This window comes from Candoia aspera, chromosome 1 (genome assembly GCF_035149785.1).
Source record: "Candoia aspera isolate rCanAsp1 chromosome 1, rCanAsp1.hap2, whole genome shotgun sequence".
NCBI lineage: Eukaryota > Metazoa > Chordata > Lepidosauria > Squamata > Boidae > Candoia > Candoia aspera.
Genome location: NC_086153.1, coordinates 169707979 through 169726652, shown reverse-complemented (window position 1 = coordinate 169726652; position 18674 = coordinate 169707979). Strand labels below are relative to the sequence as shown.

Genomic DNA, 18674 nt, shown 5'->3' with positions numbered 1-18674 from the left:
CTGTCTTAATGTCTTGATAGGTAAGGAGAGAAGCAGTCACTCAGATAATTAAATCCTAGATGGTTTGGGTTTTAAAGGTTAAAACCAACACCTTCAACTGCACTGGGGAAAAAATGGGCAATTAGGGTAGATTTTTTCAACAGGGCATGGCAATGTTTTGGTCTAATGCTTTGGTTATCTTCTAGCTTCCACATTCTGCATTAATGGAAGTTTTGGGGCATTCTTAAAAGATAGTCCTACATAGATCACACTGTGTCATCCAATTACATTGTGATCAAGGCATCAATGACTGCATTGTAATCAGACCTGCTCAGGAACAGTTGCATCCAACATTCTAAATATAACATGCAAACATGTTCTTTGCTGCTGCCACCATTCAGAGATCCAGCCCCATTTTCTAATGACCAACTGTCCCTCTATCTTGTCTCTGGATGCAAATCTAGCTTATTCATACCGATCTACTCCATTATCAAGTATAAGCAACTATTCAGGGAATCAAATGCTTCTACAAAGTTACACACCAAACAGAAGTAAATCAGGGGGCTTTGGCATACTGGTGGGATTTTACATCAATGTTTTGCATGACAATGAAACAAGTAGCTTCATTAAATATTAAATGACATAAGGGACAAAATGGGATTCTGTGAAAAGCCAACACTAATCCCTCAGCAACTTTGTCTGGATGTGGCCTGACACTGTAAAATAGCCCCCCAAACAGAGCTAATAATTCAGCTCTTCACCAAGGTAACCACCAAAAAAAAAATCTAGTTATATTTTAAGTGCAAGTACAATTACAAGTACCTTGAGAGGAATGAAATATTTAATACTGGCCTATGGCTTTCTAGTTCTTGCCCATAAAGAAAGGCTCATTTAATCAATGTCTTATGGCTGTCTCTTTTAAGCAGGAGAAAATTCACATCTTCCACAAGAAGACTTTGTTCACTTTCCAGAAGCACGTGTTTAGTCCTGTTACGGCTGATTTAATTGAGAACTGAGTGAACAAGTAGTAAAGCCCACATTCTCATTTCCTCAAAATCTACATGCTGAAAGGAATCCAAAATAAACAGTAGTTGCTGAGACTATATTGCCATGGCCTATCCCAAGATAAGCCAAAGGGAAGATGGATCTGAAAAGAATCATGTAAATTCGTCCTAGTAAGCCTTTCCTGATAAAAAAAGATCCCATGAACCATAGAAGAGAAAGCCTGGACTATCCTGTGGTCAGAAGAGAGAGAAGTAAACGTTCTTCACTTAGTCCCCAGCCATGGAGTAAATTTCCATGGTCTTAAGATACCCTTGATCTCATTTGACTTGAGATTTCTTCCATTTGTCATCTCTCTTAATTTATGCTGTTAGTTCCTCTCTTAGAAAACAAGGCTGCCTCAACTCTGCAAAGGAAAGAATGTGCTTAGGAGTGATAGGTTTACCAAACTGGTGGTTTCTCTATGCTACAAAGCAGCCAGAGCTCTGACAACCACTCTAACCAGTGAAGCAGAAAGATCTCCATGCTCACTGAGATTCAATCTAAAAACATTTCCTAGGTAGACCATGTGGTATTCACGGTAAAATACCCACTTTCCCACAGATCTGAGCATCATCTTTCCACTCTTCACAATGGTGAACCCTTATCCATTTCCACATGTTGGTGAGAGTAACACAAAGTCTCTTTAGGTGCCTTCTGTGGAAGCTCCCAAGGAGAAAAATCTACTCATGCGTAATAGACAATAAAAATCCCACATTATGCTTGCAAGCAAGTAAAATTAAAATTATGGACTGCTTTTCTTCCATTCAGATTGCATCCCTCTTCCTGTGCTTTCTTCGTTCTTACCTGCAGAGAGCACTCTAGTTTTTGTGGGGCCATGGCCATCCTTGGGGGCGGCTGTCACTCTATAACCAGTAACTGGGGAAGAGGAAGGCTGCCACTTCACAGTAAGGCTGTTCTCTTGAACATTAGTAACTTGTAGCTGTGATGGGGTATCAATCTCTGTACATGAAAAATTAACTTTCTATGTTAGATTTTGTCCTTCGGGCTTCAACTTCCTTAAATCCTAATGTAATATATTTATTATTATAAATCCCTTTGATCAAGAGGTCTCTTGATGATGCGCACACACACACAAACACAAAAACAGATTAATAATCACAATTCCAATACAACAAGAATCAGTGAAGCACAAAATTAAGCTCATTAAAAACTATGCAAGACTGTCATTTCAAAAGAGAGGACTAGGTATCAAAAACCTCACCACAATTATTCAGTAAATCTGACAACCAAAGGAATACATAGCATCATGTATACTGTGTTTTAATTCTTGGTTGCATCAATCAAATCTTCCTACCAATTTAAAATACTCAGGATGCTCCACCATGAGAGATGAGGCAGAAAGCTAATACAGAGAAAGGACATTCTTCATACAAATCTTTTTTCAGATCCCTTATGGCAGTGCTATAAGTTTTGAGGTGCCATGCTAAGATGGTATTATTAAATATTAATGATTTTTTAAAAATTTAAAAATTATCATACCAATTCTTTTGTGTTTTTAGTTAATGCTTTCTTTGTAAATTTTTTCTACAGTTTGTTCCCCTGTATTTCATGCCATTTTAATATGATGTGCAAAGAAATATATTAATTACAAGTAATATTACATTATTGGTAGTACTTTGGTTATTACAAGTATACCTAACATTGGCCTCATCCAGCTTAGAGTAATGTGGAAGCCAAGTGTTGGGGATCTTTCAGCTTCCTAAATACAATGGTGTTGGGCTCCTTTTACCTAGTCCATCTCATGGAATTTTCTCCATTCAGCTCCGGCAGGTAAATCGAATGTGTATTTAGGGACAACAGAACTCTTGATCTAAATTCTAGATGCTAGAGAAAATCAACAAGGGGAAACTGCTGCTCTGATTACAAGTTACGCATGCATGCACGCACGCACGCACGCGTATCATCTGGTTTCCAGTTTCTAGCTCACTACCTTTCCTGGCAACTGGTTCTACTGAAGTTTACCATTAGGAACCCTTATCATCCTTGTTGCCCTACCTATTCCAGTTTGTCTGTATCCCTCTTAGGTGCCTGTTTCAGTTTGTTTGGATCCTCTCTAATGACAGTGAATCTTTTTAAAATTAAAATAACTGTTAACCATTCTGATCTAATCAAAAGATACAGAAATTTAAAAAACATGCTTTTCATTTACTGTTGCAAAACATTTCAGTGCATCAGAAAAGTAAGATATAAATATTTTCAATAAGTTCCAAATGATCTTAGAAAAAGTTCTGAACATACAACAGATTAAATGAAGGCAATGGACTGCTTGTTCGTCCTGCTAATCTAGAGAGAAAACAGGCTTACCTATTCGGTAATTGACACTGACAGGTTTACTGCTGGCAGGACTGTCTCCACGCCCAGTGACCACATACACAGTAATGGTGTAATCCACCCCAGGCTTAAGACCGGGAATTGTAGCAGTGGAGACATGGCCAGGAACGGTGAACTCCTGAACAGGCCCACTGCCACCTGGGAGTAATCGTGCAAAACAATCAGAGATCATCATCATCATCATCACCATCATCATCATCACCATCTTGAAGTGCTTTCCATAACTTCCCACAAAAGGGAAAAACTAATACAGTGTTATGAGCCAGCCACAGTAATTAATGCCTTAGTGATATCTTCTACCTAACTATAAAATATCTGCAAAACTAGAATGGATAATTTAACCTAGTTCTCAGCTCTCATAAGATAACTTACACCAAAGTTATCCCCAAAATATACTATTTCAAAAGTTTTCTTAAAATTCCAAGAGTTTAGACTCTAAAACTATCTTTAAACTGATAGTCCATCTTCCTTAGTTATTTAAATCCTTTACCCATGGACTATACCCAGCAGATATCCTGAGTAATTGCTGCTATTTTCTAACACTGAAGAGCCATTTCAGGCATCACACAGAATGAAAACTAAACTTGCCAATGAGCGTGCTTCCAAACAGAACAGAAGTCATTATCTAACAAATGTAACAGATGTGTGCAGATGTGCTATAGTTTAAAATGCAATGTGTGAAGTGGTCCATTAAGTGCTTTTGTATTTGTATTATATCATGATCAAACTATGTAAATCTGTAAAATACAATTACAGCAAGATTTTCTATGATTCATAATTTCAAACCTCTTTGGATCCAGATCCACTATGTTTTATTGATATTAAAAAAAAGTTGGAAAGGGAGATGTTCTTGTGGGAAAAAAGGCCCTTCATGCCTTTTCTAACGCATATTCGATTGCTAGGTATCTCTTGGTAAATAAACAGCATTTCAGGGCCTGCATAATAATTAAATGTGATGCAGTGTTTTTAAGTCACTGATTTTACACATTGCTGTAACCTTCCCTCTATTTCCTCAGTTGGAGGCTAATTTTTTCTGGCAGGTATCAGCATCAAACAGTGCTCACCTGTTTCTCCATATGTGATCCTGTAGTAGCGAACTGTAACAGCAGGTGCATCCCAGGAGATGACCAGACTATTGGGGCCAGTAGCAGTCACATGTAGATCTCTTGGGACATCAGAAACTAGGGATGTTTTTTTAAAAAAAATATTTAACATTTATCTCATTAATGTTTTAACCATTGCACTAAGTGCAGCTATCTAGATCTATTTTTTCAGACTTCAAAGTTCCCAAAATCATGCTGCCAAAATTCAGTGGCAAAGGGGTAATTTTCATCCCTGGGATTCCTCCTCTTTTTAAAGCAATTAAGACACAAGTACGGATAGGCTTTGCACACCTATCTGGGGCAGCCCACATGTGCTGAACTTTCAACTCTCCCAACCTCAAGGCACAGCAGTGCTTCCAGGTCATGTTCTCTAGTGCCCTTAGAGTCCAATTTGTCAAAAACCACCACCACAACAAAATGTGACCTGAATAAAGTTGCCTTGTCCTGCACTAAACTGTACCATGTAATGGCAACTAAGGCCTTACTGCAGAGATTACGATTATGGGTTGCATGCTTTGAAATGATTCAGAAGAAGTGATTCTGATGTCACATACATTCAGCACCCAACAGTGTCTGGCAAGGGGTGCTGCGGCATCAAAACACAAGCCCCAGCTCTTTTCTATGTGCCTTACGATGTTGCACACATGCCCACAGTGCCCAAATGGGGATCCTGCTGGCAGCACCTCTCTACTATTCATTAATGAGAGTCTGAAAGAACCCACAAGCCACGGCTACATTAAGAGCAGATAGGTCCTGTGTTCACATGAGGTTCAAAACACTTTATCCGAATCATTTCAAAAATATGCACAGCCTCAGTATTTTAGATTGGTATTCCACAAAAAGATCCAAAATTCCTTATCTTATTCACACTCTTCACAATCACTTAAAGCTCCTCATTCTCCTTGTAAAACAATAAAATGAGATCTAATGTCTCTATGTTCCAAGTTTCCCTGGCTCACTGGCTGCATATGCTGCCACATTTTTCATCTTCTTAATGTTGGATAGACAGCTAGTTGAGATTTACGGCTGTTGTTTGTCCAAATCAGTTATAGCCAGCTAGCCAGCCAACTTCTAGCCCCTGACAGGCTTCAAAAATAATGCGGTAAGCCTCAGTAGGACGCCAAAGGGTTTGCTTTTGTGCCCTGTGTGTGTGTGTGTGTGTGTGTATCTTTCAATGCCTAGCAAAAGCAAAATAAAGTTCAGAGAAGTCTGCACTGTTGAACTGCCATCCAAAACTATGCAGTGAACTTCATCAGACCTGACAGTGAACACTCTTGACTTATTTCCTTGACTTGTTATAAACTACAAAAAGTGATCAGAGGAGGAAGAGTTCAATTTGGGGCCACTTTCTCACAGTCTTACTGCGTTTAAGTTGATATGTTTATATCCTTTGGATCTCTGTGTAGTGTTGACAGATACATAAGAAATCTTTACAAGTCCATCCCTGTAAAAATTAAGTTGATCCAATATACCTTTTCACATTTCAAAAAGTCATTTTTTAACATTTAGGTTTTTGTATTTTTATAGCATGCCTAACCCGATTAAAGTGAGGTTTCTGACCCATTTTTTAAATTCAGTTTTTGGGAAGAGATTTTTTTCCCAATAATGCCCTATCAGATCTGTTTCAGCAGGCCAAGAACTTAATTTGCAATTATTTTTCTTATTCAGTTCTTACCTGTACTTTGCTGTCCAATTAACGGCAAGCTCTCTTCTTTGCCATGGAATGCAGATACACTAACCACATACTCTGACCCTGGAATCAGATCAGTGAGAGTGATGGAGTTGCGAGATGGTGCAACACGGACTTCTTTGGGCCTGCTGCCACCGTGCTCAAGATAAAAGCGTATTTTGTAGCCAGAGATGGGAGCATGAGGGGCAATCCAATGGACAATAAAAGAATGGGCTGTTATGTCTGAGAAATCCATTCCACTGGGGGAATCAAGGCCTGTTTCACAAGAAAATACAATAGAAGCACAAACTTCAATAAGTGGTTAATGTCTTTTTGAAAAGAGAAAGCTACATATACCTACAATCATTAAGGGTGCAGCTTGTAAATGGGAATAATTTAAGCCATGCTAGCTTGCTGAAAGACTGAAGCCCATGTCCATTTTTGGAAAGAACAACTTCTCTCTGCAATTCTAACTCTGGTATTCTCTGAAGATCTCCCACCTAAGGATTGCCTTAGGTGGCAATCCTTCAGCTGAAACTAAGTTTCAGCTTAGTTTCCAGCTGAAACTTGGTTAGTCATGATCCAGGTCCCATATTTTGCCATGTTTTACAGTATCAATATAGAAACAATATTTGGGGGTTTTGTCCTCTAGCTGAAATGATAGTACAATCATACAAGGGAGACGTACAGTACATAATGAATGAATACAGCTTAATTTCCAAGAAAAAATTAAAGAAACAATTATTTTATATTTGTCATTTCACAGACCTGTCTTCTGCTCTCCACTTAGAGGTTTACTCTCATGTTGCTCATATACACTGTAGACGGTGATCAAGTATGCTGTGCCAGGAAGGAGATCTGAAAGATTACAACCACAATGATATCCAAGAGTTAAGCCAAGGTCATTTTCCTTCCTATCCCCAAATCTCTCCATACACCTCTGCTCCTTGGGATTATGATTCCCTACAGTTGTCTCAAGGTGCTTTCATCTGTAAGGATTTCCTTAAACTCTATTGAATTTGAAGAGAATTTCTAGATTTCTAATTTTCTAAATTTCATTTAGTACTATATAAAATATACATAGCGGCTAAATTACAAAGATATTCAAACATTGTTTTTTGAACTACACATGCTAGCACTTGCAGCGGTGGAAATTTATATATAGCATGACTCAGCTCCCAACCTACCACTTTGCTATTGTAAAAATTGTAAAACGTGGATTGCGCAGGTGAGAAATGAATTATATTGTGAAGTTTTTGTATTCTTTGCCATTTTTATGCAGGGGTTCCCTGAGACCTGAACATTATTTCAAGGGTTCCCCCAGGGTCAAAAGATTGAGAAAGGCAGTAGCTAAGGAACCTCTAAGAAATTCTGTTATCAATGAAAAATGCTACATTAGCTGATTATCACAGGTAAGTCAGTATCTCAACAAGTTGAGCACAAGTGCAAACTTCTCAAATACTCTTATTCCATCATATCGAATAAAACAGGAAGGCAAATATAGTTAACTGCTGGCATTCCAGATTTTTCTGAATTATATGGCCAATGGTGAGGAAAGATGAGAACTTTGGCTCAATGTCTGATCAACCAGTTTCTCTACCTTGAAAACAAGGGGTATTTCGAAGGTTAGATAAACCCTATATAAATGAAAAAATGTTCAGGGATATAGCTGTGTGACCTTATAATTCAATATTTTGCCTCCTCTAATTTATAATGCCATAAATTCTCTCAGGAAGTTTAACAATTTTTATAGGATTTTATTGCTAATTATAAAAAGTGGAATGGTGACTAAAGCCCAGGCACCTATCCCAGCATACATCTCCCAAAAGATCAGTGATACAAGATCAAATGGTTTCAATCTGAAGAAGCTTCTTACTTGTTAAAACCACGGCACTGTCTGAAGGTGAAATGGAAAGCTCTGCAACATCCTCCTTGTTCTTCACGGGTGAGAAGCGAACCAAGAAGCTGCTCAGTTCAATAGATGCCGGTGGAGTCCAGGTCACTCTTAGAGTGTCAGGTCCCACATTGGTGAAACGGAGATCCGTCGGTGGAGGAACAGCTGAGTTTAAAGAGTAATGACTTACATGTTTTCAGGGGAAGCAGAGGTGGATTCAATAGTGAGTCAAAAATATGCAAGCTCATGCACAAAGAAAATCCACTATTGAGTCAAACCCATGCAAATAACCTTTTAAACTACTGTCTTTAATTCCACGTAAGCCAAAGCTTGTGTAAAGCATCTTTAACCTCTCAGTTCATCCTTCATAGATTCTAATTATATCTTATATTATGGTTGACCACACAGCCAGCCAGATGTTTAGACTGGATTTGGCATTTTTGCCCACCTATCGAGTCTATCCCCGGGATAGGCAGATTTGTTGTTTAATAATATTAAAGTTATTATTTTGTTTTTCTTCACTGACAGGCATTGAGATCCTTTGCATCTCTACATTACAATTTTTGAGAGTATCAAATGAGAGAGGCTCAATTTACTTCACAGCAGCAGTGACGGAAACAGTACATACCTTCTTTTCTAACTTTTGATACGCATGCAGGAGAGGAGGCTAAACAGCATTTCTGAAGTCTCCAGGACTCTAAAACGACTTCACCATTATAAAGTATCTGCTCAAGTATAATAAACACTAGTCTGCCATGCATAATGAATTCTCAGGTCATGTTTGGTACATGCACTACCAAGAATCTTCCCATACTGCCATAATTTGTCACTAGCATGAGTTTGGAGGATGTTTTCTTCCCCACACCATTTTGGGGATTTATTTCAACCCTTGGGCCACTGCAGTATCTAAACAATATGTGAGAATCATACATGCTAAAATTTTGCACACCTGAAACTGTGGTATGGCAGGGAATATTATATTATATAGTTTGACCTCTCTCACAGTGAAGTTATGAGAGTTAACGTTATATGTTTCTTTCAACCTATGTGTTAGGTACAAATGTCAGAGCTTAATAAAATAGGATCTGATGAAAACTGAGACTGCAATTGCAGATCTCCAAATTAAATAATCCAAATACAGATAGTTGTAAATGGCTGGTAATACAAAGTATTCTGATTTCCATCAATTATCTAAAATCAAGTATTACCTACTGGTCACCCCCACCCCAAAATAGCAGCAAATTTCTACTTCTCATCCAAGCAGCTAGTGACACCATGAAACAGGACTTTAATACAGTAGTTTTTCACTAATCACCCGTTTGTTGAATCAGCGTAGTAGGGGCACTCTCTCCGCCATTAATGAGTGTGATTACGCTGATTTCATAATCAATGCCCGGCTCCAAGCCTGTAACCGTGTAGTATCCTACTGAAGAATCCACAAAATCTTCAAAAATGGGGACAGTTTCTCCTGTGGCAACTACTGTGATGCGGTAGCCAATAATGGTAGAAGCATTTATTGGGGTCCACCTTAGGCCGATGCTTGTATCACTTACATCAACAAAGCTTAAGTCAGTAAGCTGGGGCACCTCTATTGAGTTAGACAGCGAAATAGGGAGGCAATGACAAACAGAGGCAAAACATGACAAAGAACAAGGGGAAAAAAAAGCAATGATCATCAGGTTACTTCAACTAAAAATGAAGACAAGAGTAAAGTACTTATGATGATATTGTAATATTCTCTAGTAATAACCCTACAACTTACAATGCATGATATTTGACTAGGTGTCTAACGCTTCTTCCAGTTTTGCAAAACCGTTTATCTATTATAAGGGAATTTTTTTAAGATTTAGAGCCCAATCCTAGAAAAATGCTGCCAAAAGATAAGCAAAGGTGAAAAAGGACCACCACAGGGTTCCTGAGAAATCTCCCAAATTACCATCTTGGCAAGAATGTAGGAGATGCTCTCAAGGCAGAGGTGCTGGACCAGGACCAGGACCAGGACGACCCAGCTTTATCCACCCTCACTGGGTGATTTTAGCCCATCCTACCTCACAGGACTCTTGTTGTAGGAAAAATCTGGAGGAGTGAATACTGTATATTCCACCATGAACTCCTGGAGAAAAGGCAGGATGTAAATCTAACAAAACCACCTTCTGCTCTCTTGTCTTGCTATTTAATTCTTCAACTGCAGCACATTGTGTGCCAGTATCAAGTTTGCTTTGTAAAAACCATCAGCAATCTATGATAGTTTATTCTCTTTCCATGCAAAAAAGGAGGAGGAGGGGGGGGGAGACGACAGCAACTACCAGATGCAACAAAGGCTCAAAGGAATGTTGAATTTCATTTCACAAAGTCAAATATTGTCCTCTAATCTCAGAGGCGGAATTCCAACATATTTTCTCTGATGGTCCATAGGACTGTTCCCTCAGCTGGTGCTTGGCCTTAGAATTTTTGGGCTGAATATGATTGGTCTTCCAGAAGTGAAGTGTCCGTAACTGTGAATACATGTGTATGGGTAAATGGATGGATGTGTATGTCTGTGTGTGTGTGTGTGTGTGTGAATGCATGTATATATATAGGCATTCCTTGGGTTGAATGACACCTCCTCTGAGCCCCTTTTTTGCAATGGTAGATTCCTCATCTCATCTCCCTGATTTTCTCCAAGTCCAGCTCTTTCCAAATTTGGGAAAGAACCTGGCAGGAATAAGCCAGGTCAAGAACACACAACCTTCTTGAAGCCAGAGGCAAGACTTCTTTCCTACAGTACATAAAACAGATGTGCTGAACCTCTTGAACCAACTTGTTTTGTAGAGCAGGAATATGCTATTGTATTTCACAGTCTGCTGCAGAATTTTGGCACCACAATCTTGGGGGACAGGGGCTAAAGGGGGCTGGGAAAAGGTTTCATGCCATTTCTCCAAATTCAGAGCCTTTTGAAAGTAACCAACATTTATCACACACACTTCCTTTCAGCAAAGACTTCTCCTTCTGCCCGATCAGTGCTACTGGAGGGTATTTTGAGATGTCACAGGGCTCTGCTCTGATGATTCAGCGAGATCACACTTTATTAAGATTTACCAAAGGTGCTAACTAAACAAATACTCTGAAAACCTGCTCTTGTCTCTTTCAGCAACTGTATTTGAAAACCTTTCATGACCTGACATCAGAAGGATGGAAAGCATGAAGGAGACAGAATATTTGATGGCTGCAGAAAAAAGCCCCTGTATTTTATTTGGCACTAATGTAAGTAGTAAGAAAGGGAATCTGTATACTAACAAATCATTAAAGAAAAATTTGGGAGATATGAAATATATCTAAGGTAATCTACATGAGCCGTATCTACACATGCCAAACACTTTTCATTCTGTAATGGAAACCTGCTGAAGTATATTGTAAAGAACTGGCCAAATTAAAACTTTTCCTAGGAGATCTGCTTACTATATCACCTAAAAGAAGCACCAAAAGAAACATATCTTTTTAGAACTTCTTTGCTTAAAAGAGTGGTTTTGGATTAAGCCCTTGGGTGTTTGAATTATACCAGGATATCATACCAGGGTATCACAAGCTCAAAATATATTCAATGCAAGCACAGAAATGCAAGCAGTGTTAACAGCAAGCAATTGTGAAGTCTAGCAGCTGGAGCCATCTTGACATTAAAAATAAAAATAAAACAAAATCCCTTAATTATTGATTATCCCATAGTTATATGATTTTATAGCACCCAACATTCAAGCAATTTAGTCTACATTTGAAGCTCTGAAATAGTCCTTTGGCCATAGTAAAGAGCAGAGAAATAATAACTGCAACAACATGCACACTTCTCAAGAAGTAAGCAACACATAATAGGACCTATTTCTGAGTAAAGATGTACATTAAGGTTGACTATTTTTAAATGGGTCAGTTGGATCACCTTGCACATTTTGTGTTTCATGGTCCATATGGCAGTATCACGACCTCAGACAGTAATCTGATAGCATGAAAGGTTTTTTTCCGCAGAAGTCTTCTTGATATCATAGCTAAGTGTATGTTCACATGCTTTGCTTTGCAAATTTCAATCATTCAATTCGCAATCTTTATCAAGAAAGGCTCCAATATATGCTCCAAATATCAGGCAATCACCAATAGCAATGTCAATAGCTAAACCATGAGTGAACAATATCTAAACCTTGGGCAAATCCTGAAGTTTTGCTGCATCTCCAGAGTCTCCTTCCCATTTGCTACTGAAAATCAGGGGCTATTTCAAATCTAATTTCAGTGGTAATCAACTTGGAAACTATGGAAAACTTTCCCAAAAGAAAAGAGTATAGTAACATTTCTTAAGGAAATGGATATATTACAGTAAACCTCAGAAATATTTTGGAATTTTTTCTTCTATATTCCATCTTTTCAAATGCCCCACCTGATTACAAAATAGGTTGGGCCTGTACCTGATTCTGTAATATTAAGCAACAGTAATAAAAGTATGTAAGATTGTCATGTTTCCTAAAGTATTCACCTCCATCTCCTGGACCTCTTTTAAGAAGCCAAAGGCTGAATACTTTATTCATTTATGTATGAACATTATTTTATACCCTGGTGTTTTACTCTGTCCTCATACTTACTTATGAAGTACAGTCCCCTTTCCCTCATACAAAACTGAACATGACCCGCAGTCCAAAAATGGTTGCCCACTCATGAACAAAACAGGTAGAACCTTTGTTTTACAATACTCTCCTGCCTCTTTTCTTGATTAATAGTATCTAATACAGCTTCTCTAGAGGTGGCACATCTAGGCAGAGAATAACACAGAAACAAGCAGTTAACAATTCCTTCCAGCTGAATCAGAGTGCCAAGACACTCTGAACAGAGGAGTGATCTGCTTGCCACTGTTTTGTATCTATGCAAAGGAAATAAAAATGTGTAACTTACACAAAGCATGTATGGCTTTGTGTATGGCTTTATCTGATTATTGTGTATGGCTTTATCTGATTATTCATTTAATCAATTTAAAGAGGTTTATGATATTTAAAAAAAGTTCAAAGAAGCTAAATCTTGTTTTCAAAGTCCAGAGTTCTTACTCTTATGCATAATTACTTGGATGTTAATTTTACTGAAGGATTTATTTATGAGTAAATGTACGTGAATCAGAGAAAAACTATGGCAGACAGCTTTCATATAGAGGCATTTGTAGGACTAATTTGCCAGATCTATTACTCGGTTTTTAATTTACCTTGTGAGATGGTTTCAGAGATGGGCAAACTCTCTTGGTTATCTTTAAGTGTGTAAACACTGACATTGTATTCCACACCAGGACTCAGATTTTCAAAAATGCAGGATGTATGCTCTGCTTGAACTTGCTCCTCCAGAGTGTAGCCTTGTTGCCCATTTGTAGGGACAGTAGTAATTCTGTATCCAGTGATATCTAAAGCAAAATGATAAATAAGCTCACATAATGTAATCTCTAAAATACGGAAATCAGTGCAGTTATTTTAAGATATCCAATTATTTTAACACTACAAATCAAGCAACCATAATTGTCGATATAGTTTTTCAAATATTGATTTAGGTCCATTCAGTATTTAGTAGTCCCATTCTGGTCACTGTTGAAGTAATGTGATTTAATTATTATAGTACAGGTTAAGTGGATTATTTCTAGATTAGAGTAAGAATCTATCAAACTTCATTATTTTTATTCTACCACACACTATGTTGTTTTTCATTACTTTTATTTTAAATGCCTGAAGCTCAAAACTCAGCAGAGTATCTCAAGGTGTGAAAAATGCTCTAGAAAACAGAGCCAGTTCCTTACAGTATAGCTACCTGCTAGAAGCTATTCTGTACCAATAACCTGATTACCAAAAGCACTGGAAACCTCAGCTCAGTTGGTGTAACCACGGGTGAGCTGTTCCTGTGAGCTGGAATGCTCTAGTCAAAAGGGGATTCCTGGGCAAGGATAAAGATACCTGGAGTGGTGCTTCTTTTCCAAGAAACAGTAAGGATTCCAGTGTCAGGGTTAGAATCAAGATGCAAGTTTGTGGGAGGAGATGGTGCTATAAGAAATAAAAGCAGTACGTTAAGATTTGACTAAAAATGCAACTATCATTTGTCGTGCTTTAAAGACACAAAATCTAAACCCAGAAAGGTTTTCAACAGTCACTCTTTCCATTTGCAATGTTTCTCTGTGCCACAGTCATGGTCAAGTGGCTGTCTAAACTCAGTTCTAGAAACTTAGTGATAGCTTAATAGTGCTTTTTCCAACAGCAGCTGAACCCTGTGGGTTTATCCTATAGAACAGGAGTAGGCAACTGCAGCCCCCAGGGTTCCTTCTAAGTTGATAAGACCAATCTGCATTTGTTTGTTTGTTTGTTTGTTTATCAGATCTTTATCACTGCCTATCTCCCTCATATGGGGAACTCTGGGCAGTTCACAATAAAAGTTGTCAGTGATGCACCTATTATGGGACTGTGGCACAATTCTGAACATTGACTGAAGCTCCAACCTTAAAGGGTTGCCACTGACATCACAGTGGAGAGGACATGCAATATAAGTATGTTACAAGAAAACATAGTTATGAAGTCATGTAACTACTTCCACCTTTCCTATCTCAAATTATATCAGATATTTTCCTGATACATTTTATTAAGAAAACCATTTGGCCCACAATAATTCCTCTGAAGTTAGTGGGGAGACACTCAGGGAATAAGTAGCTTTGGTGTCTTTGCCTCAGAATATAATGAGATGCTTAAAGGACCCATACGTGTGACTACTGTCTTGACGATAGGTGTGTCCCTTTCTTGACCATCCGTAAGAACGGTAATGCTGTAGATATATTCCACACCAGGAGTTAGGCCAGATATAACAATGCTTCCAGATTCTGAAGTGACCTCCCTTGGAGCTTCTCCACCTTGGCTTGGCCTCACCCCAAGCTGTAGTAGGAAAAGAATGAAGAATCACTTGCTGATAACTGTAATTCATCTACTTGAATTCTTGAAACAAACTGGTTTTTGTCTAATGCTAGGACAAGTATGATGAACCTCAACTTTCTGAGAATCTCAGAAAATACATATTGGAAATGCACAGGGAATTAAAGCCGCAAACGGAAGAGTTAAGAGAGGTATGTGTAGGAGAAGGGATAAGGTATTGTATGGCTTTAACGATAATACATTAAGAATGAACTCAAACTATTATAGGCAGCAGAGTCCAGTGTTTTTCAACCTTAGCAACTTTAAGGTATGTGGACTTCAACTCCCAGAACTCCCCAGTCAGCATGGTCTACTCCCTCTTATCCTTACACTCAACTTTAACAGAAAATCTCTCTCTTCAGGACACAAATTTGCCATGCAGGGATGTACATTACTGACATTCCTTTTCATCAAGCTTGAAATTGTTCCATAGATTGTGTGTTAAAAGCTTAGAACCAAAGGTTTCTGTCCTTTTGTATATTTTCATGGGGGGTGGGGGTGTCAGTGTTCTTTATCTTTATTTCTCTCTTTCTCCCTTGTCTTGGGAACCCCAAAGGATTATTACAAAACTCTGAAATATCAAAAATTAAAGCTTTTAGTTCTTATTAAATATTACGGTAGAATTGTTCACTCTGGACCCAGAATCTGATGTTTCCTTGAATACAGACTGGATTACTTGTGGCCGAAGTACTGCAAGATCCACAAATGATTAACAAATGACCTAGCCACAAAAGAAGAATCTTGGACAAAGTGCCAGTTTCAACTGCAAGGCCACATAAAAAGAACATCACAAGCTGGCCATGTTTTTCAACCTCATCTCATCAAGTGGTGGTTTTGTTTTCTTTTAATTCCTTATTACTTCTTGGTTTTTTATTGTTCTAGGAAGTTGTATTTAAACACTGTTTTAACTGTGTATTTTATCATTTGCAAATTAAAACGTTTATTATTTCAGGAATGGTCCCTAACTAGAAAGCAATATGGCATTTTAAAAATAAAATGAATCAGGATGACTATTAAAAGCTCTTCAGGACCATAGTAAATCTGAGATCTTTGTGAACATTATCCTCTTCTTTCATCACATTAGAATTTAAATGTATGGCTTTTGATCAATGTACTAAAAGCTACTATAGGTTGTTAAACAATCACTAGCTATGTGTAATTATATACCCTGAAGACACAAAACATCTTCCCTGACCAAGTTATCCACAATTACTGTGAGTAAGCAATTCCTAAACTAACAGTAGGGTAGAGAAAAGGAGAGTCTATTTTCCTACCTTAAAACCAATTTTAGGTGCAGGTATCCAGGTAACAACAATGGATGTCTCTGTCACTTCAGTGTTATATGGAGGAACTGACCCTGTGGACTGCACTGTCAAATGAAGTATAAAGCCAGGCTTAGAGATAGCGGATTATTTATGTATTACTTATTTATTAATAGCCTGTTTTCCTACTTAAAAAGCACTTTGAAGTGGCTGGTAAGATAATTAAAAACAATTAAATTGTAACTAAAATTTAAAACCAGATTTAAAAAAATGCATATCATCATACATTATATATACTAATTACCAATTAAGTTAGTCTTGAGTACTGTGATAATCAGAGACCATCCAAAATACAACATTTTACAACTATGAATAATCCTAATATATAATTCTTTTTAGTTATTTCCCATTTGCAAAGTAGAATGATTTTCATTATTTATTTCAACCCAGCTGAGGAGGGAATTGAGCAAAACAGCTGCTTAGGAATCAAAAGCTACCTTAAAAAAAGCTAAATATCCAGTATGTCTGCTCTCCCATTAAAATGACAGTGTGGCAACTCTGAGACAAGTATTTTAGAGTTCCTTCTGGTTTCACTTTGAATATTTGATACTACATCTGAATCACAGCCTAGAGTGACCTTGGAATATAAATGAGTGTGCATCTTAGATCCCTGTCACCAGAAACATTTAATTTGGAACACATACAAGCCAGAAAACAGCCAGTAACAGAGTAAGTCAAGTCTGATATGAACTAACCTTTCTAACTTGGAAAATGTCTACATCTATCAGCCAAACACGGCTTCTCTACAATGGCTAATTCACTGATCTACTGGTTTCTTCCAAATCAAGCAGGTCTGGATTAGCCATACTGTTGATAAACAGTCTGCAGTTAACTAGGGTGTCTACTCAGCTCAATCTAACTTGTGACCCACCAAGACAAAAGCAGCTTATCCGACACAAATCCTAGTATGAGGCTGGAAGGCAAGAAAAGCAGAATTTCCATGCTTCTGAAAGGCTGCTATTCATGACAGTGTGCTGTGTTCAGCTTATTAAGTCAACAGTTATGCAGCAGTCTATGTTTTCCCTTAAAACAATATCAGAATGAGGCATAGGTGTTACCTCAAATGGGTAAGTCAAGCTGTACTGCATTAAAGAGAATGACTTCTCTGGAAAAATACAAGAACTGTAGAATCTGATTGAAGATACTCAAGTTATCTTTGTATGATAGGAAAGAAAAAAATTCCCCTAAAGAAAGCAACAAAGCTGTTCCTGGTACAATGGAATTACAGCCCTATTTTATACCTTCCTGATGGCTTTTAAGGTCTTGCCTAAAAATTGGCAACAAGTTTTTACCAAGCTAGATGATTGAGAGACATGCCATAAAACTACAACTTACTATTTTCCTTTAACTAATAATAGATATTTTCCAGGTGTATTAGGCAAGAAAAGTGCTGAAATTACAGGGTTACACAGGAAGTCTGCTCTATTTCTTTTCCATAGCCTGTAACTATTTCTCGTTTCATAGGCTCTGGGAGGGAGAGTGCTAAAATTAAAGGAAGCCAAAGAAGAAATCTGTGGTTTTCATTAAAGATTTTGCAACCTTACGCTGCCACCCAAGTTAAGTCCTGGGCAAAAAAGAGAGATACATGGCGTTTTCTGCTCCTGATGTCCAGCAGAAGGTATTTGGCACTGTTAAAAATAAACAAATATTTAGGATCGACAAAATTCCCAATTTAAAAAATCCACTGATGGGAGAACGTTACATTTAATCTGAACACCTCTCTAATGAAATCTCACATGTTCCATTCTAATAATTTTATTTCCATTTATTTAGCTACTGAGTCATCCTAAGACTCATTTTTGGGAGGGGGAAGGGTTAAGACTGCTTCGCACTTACATGTTCTGAAGATTCCCGTTTCTGGATTGCTCTTTTGATTACCCTTGACGGCCACTAGGGACACAGTATACTCAGAGCCAGGCTGCAAGTTCCTCAACAGATACTTGGTGGCTGAAGGCCCCACGGTGTACTGCTTGGGGTGACCGCCTGTGGTGGGCTGCACAGAAAGTTGGTATCCTGCAATATGGGCTTGTGGGGGCCTCCATGTTACTAGGACAGTAGAGGATGTCTCATTGACAAGCCGTAAATTGGTCGGGCCATCAAGTTCTAGAAAGGAAAGAATATAAGTTTATTTATCCAATGTATATGGCCACCCATCTACTCAAGAAACTCTAGCTGGTGAACAAAATATAAACAAGGGATTCTATTAAACCACAATAAAATTATTTCACGCTCTCGCTCTCTCTCGCACACATACAAATGAAAATTATTTTTCTGACCTTCATAATGCATTAATAGGGACTTTAGATAATTATTACTACTACTAATACTAGGAACGTTTAGTAGCCTTCTGGTAAGCTAGCAGACACTGAC

At 38.0% G+C, this 18674-nt stretch overlaps 1 protein-coding gene across 5 annotated transcripts in view; it reads right to left on the bottom strand.

The window, feature by feature from the left end:
* Positions 1 to 18674, bottom strand: part of FN1 (fibronectin 1) — an 87332-nt gene that overhangs the window by 21986 nt on the left and 46672 nt on the right. For 3 of the 5 annotated variants that reach the window (XM_063317903.1, XM_063317905.1, XM_063317906.1), the window contains exons 21-32: positions 18141 to 18407; positions 16257 to 16351; positions 14778 to 14946; positions 13984 to 14070; positions 13251 to 13442; positions 9357 to 9629; positions 8024 to 8206; positions 6916 to 7005; positions 6154 to 6423; positions 4440 to 4556; positions 3349 to 3513; positions 1828 to 1983 (exon numbers count right to left, since the gene is read on the bottom strand). In XM_063317903.1, the coding sequence (XP_063173973.1) occupies positions 1828 to 1983; positions 3349 to 3513; positions 4440 to 4556; positions 6154 to 6423; positions 6916 to 7005; positions 8024 to 8206; positions 9357 to 9629; positions 13251 to 13442; positions 13984 to 14070; positions 14778 to 14946; positions 16257 to 16351; positions 18141 to 18407 (2064 nt within the window). The remainder of the gene's footprint in view (positions 1 to 1827; positions 1984 to 3348; positions 3514 to 4439; positions 4557 to 6153; positions 6424 to 6915; positions 7006 to 8023; positions 8207 to 9356; positions 9630 to 13250; positions 13443 to 13983; positions 14071 to 14777; positions 14947 to 16256; positions 16352 to 18140; positions 18408 to 18674) is intronic. The other 2 variants (XM_063317907.1, XM_063317908.1) reach the window with 1 other exon arrangement.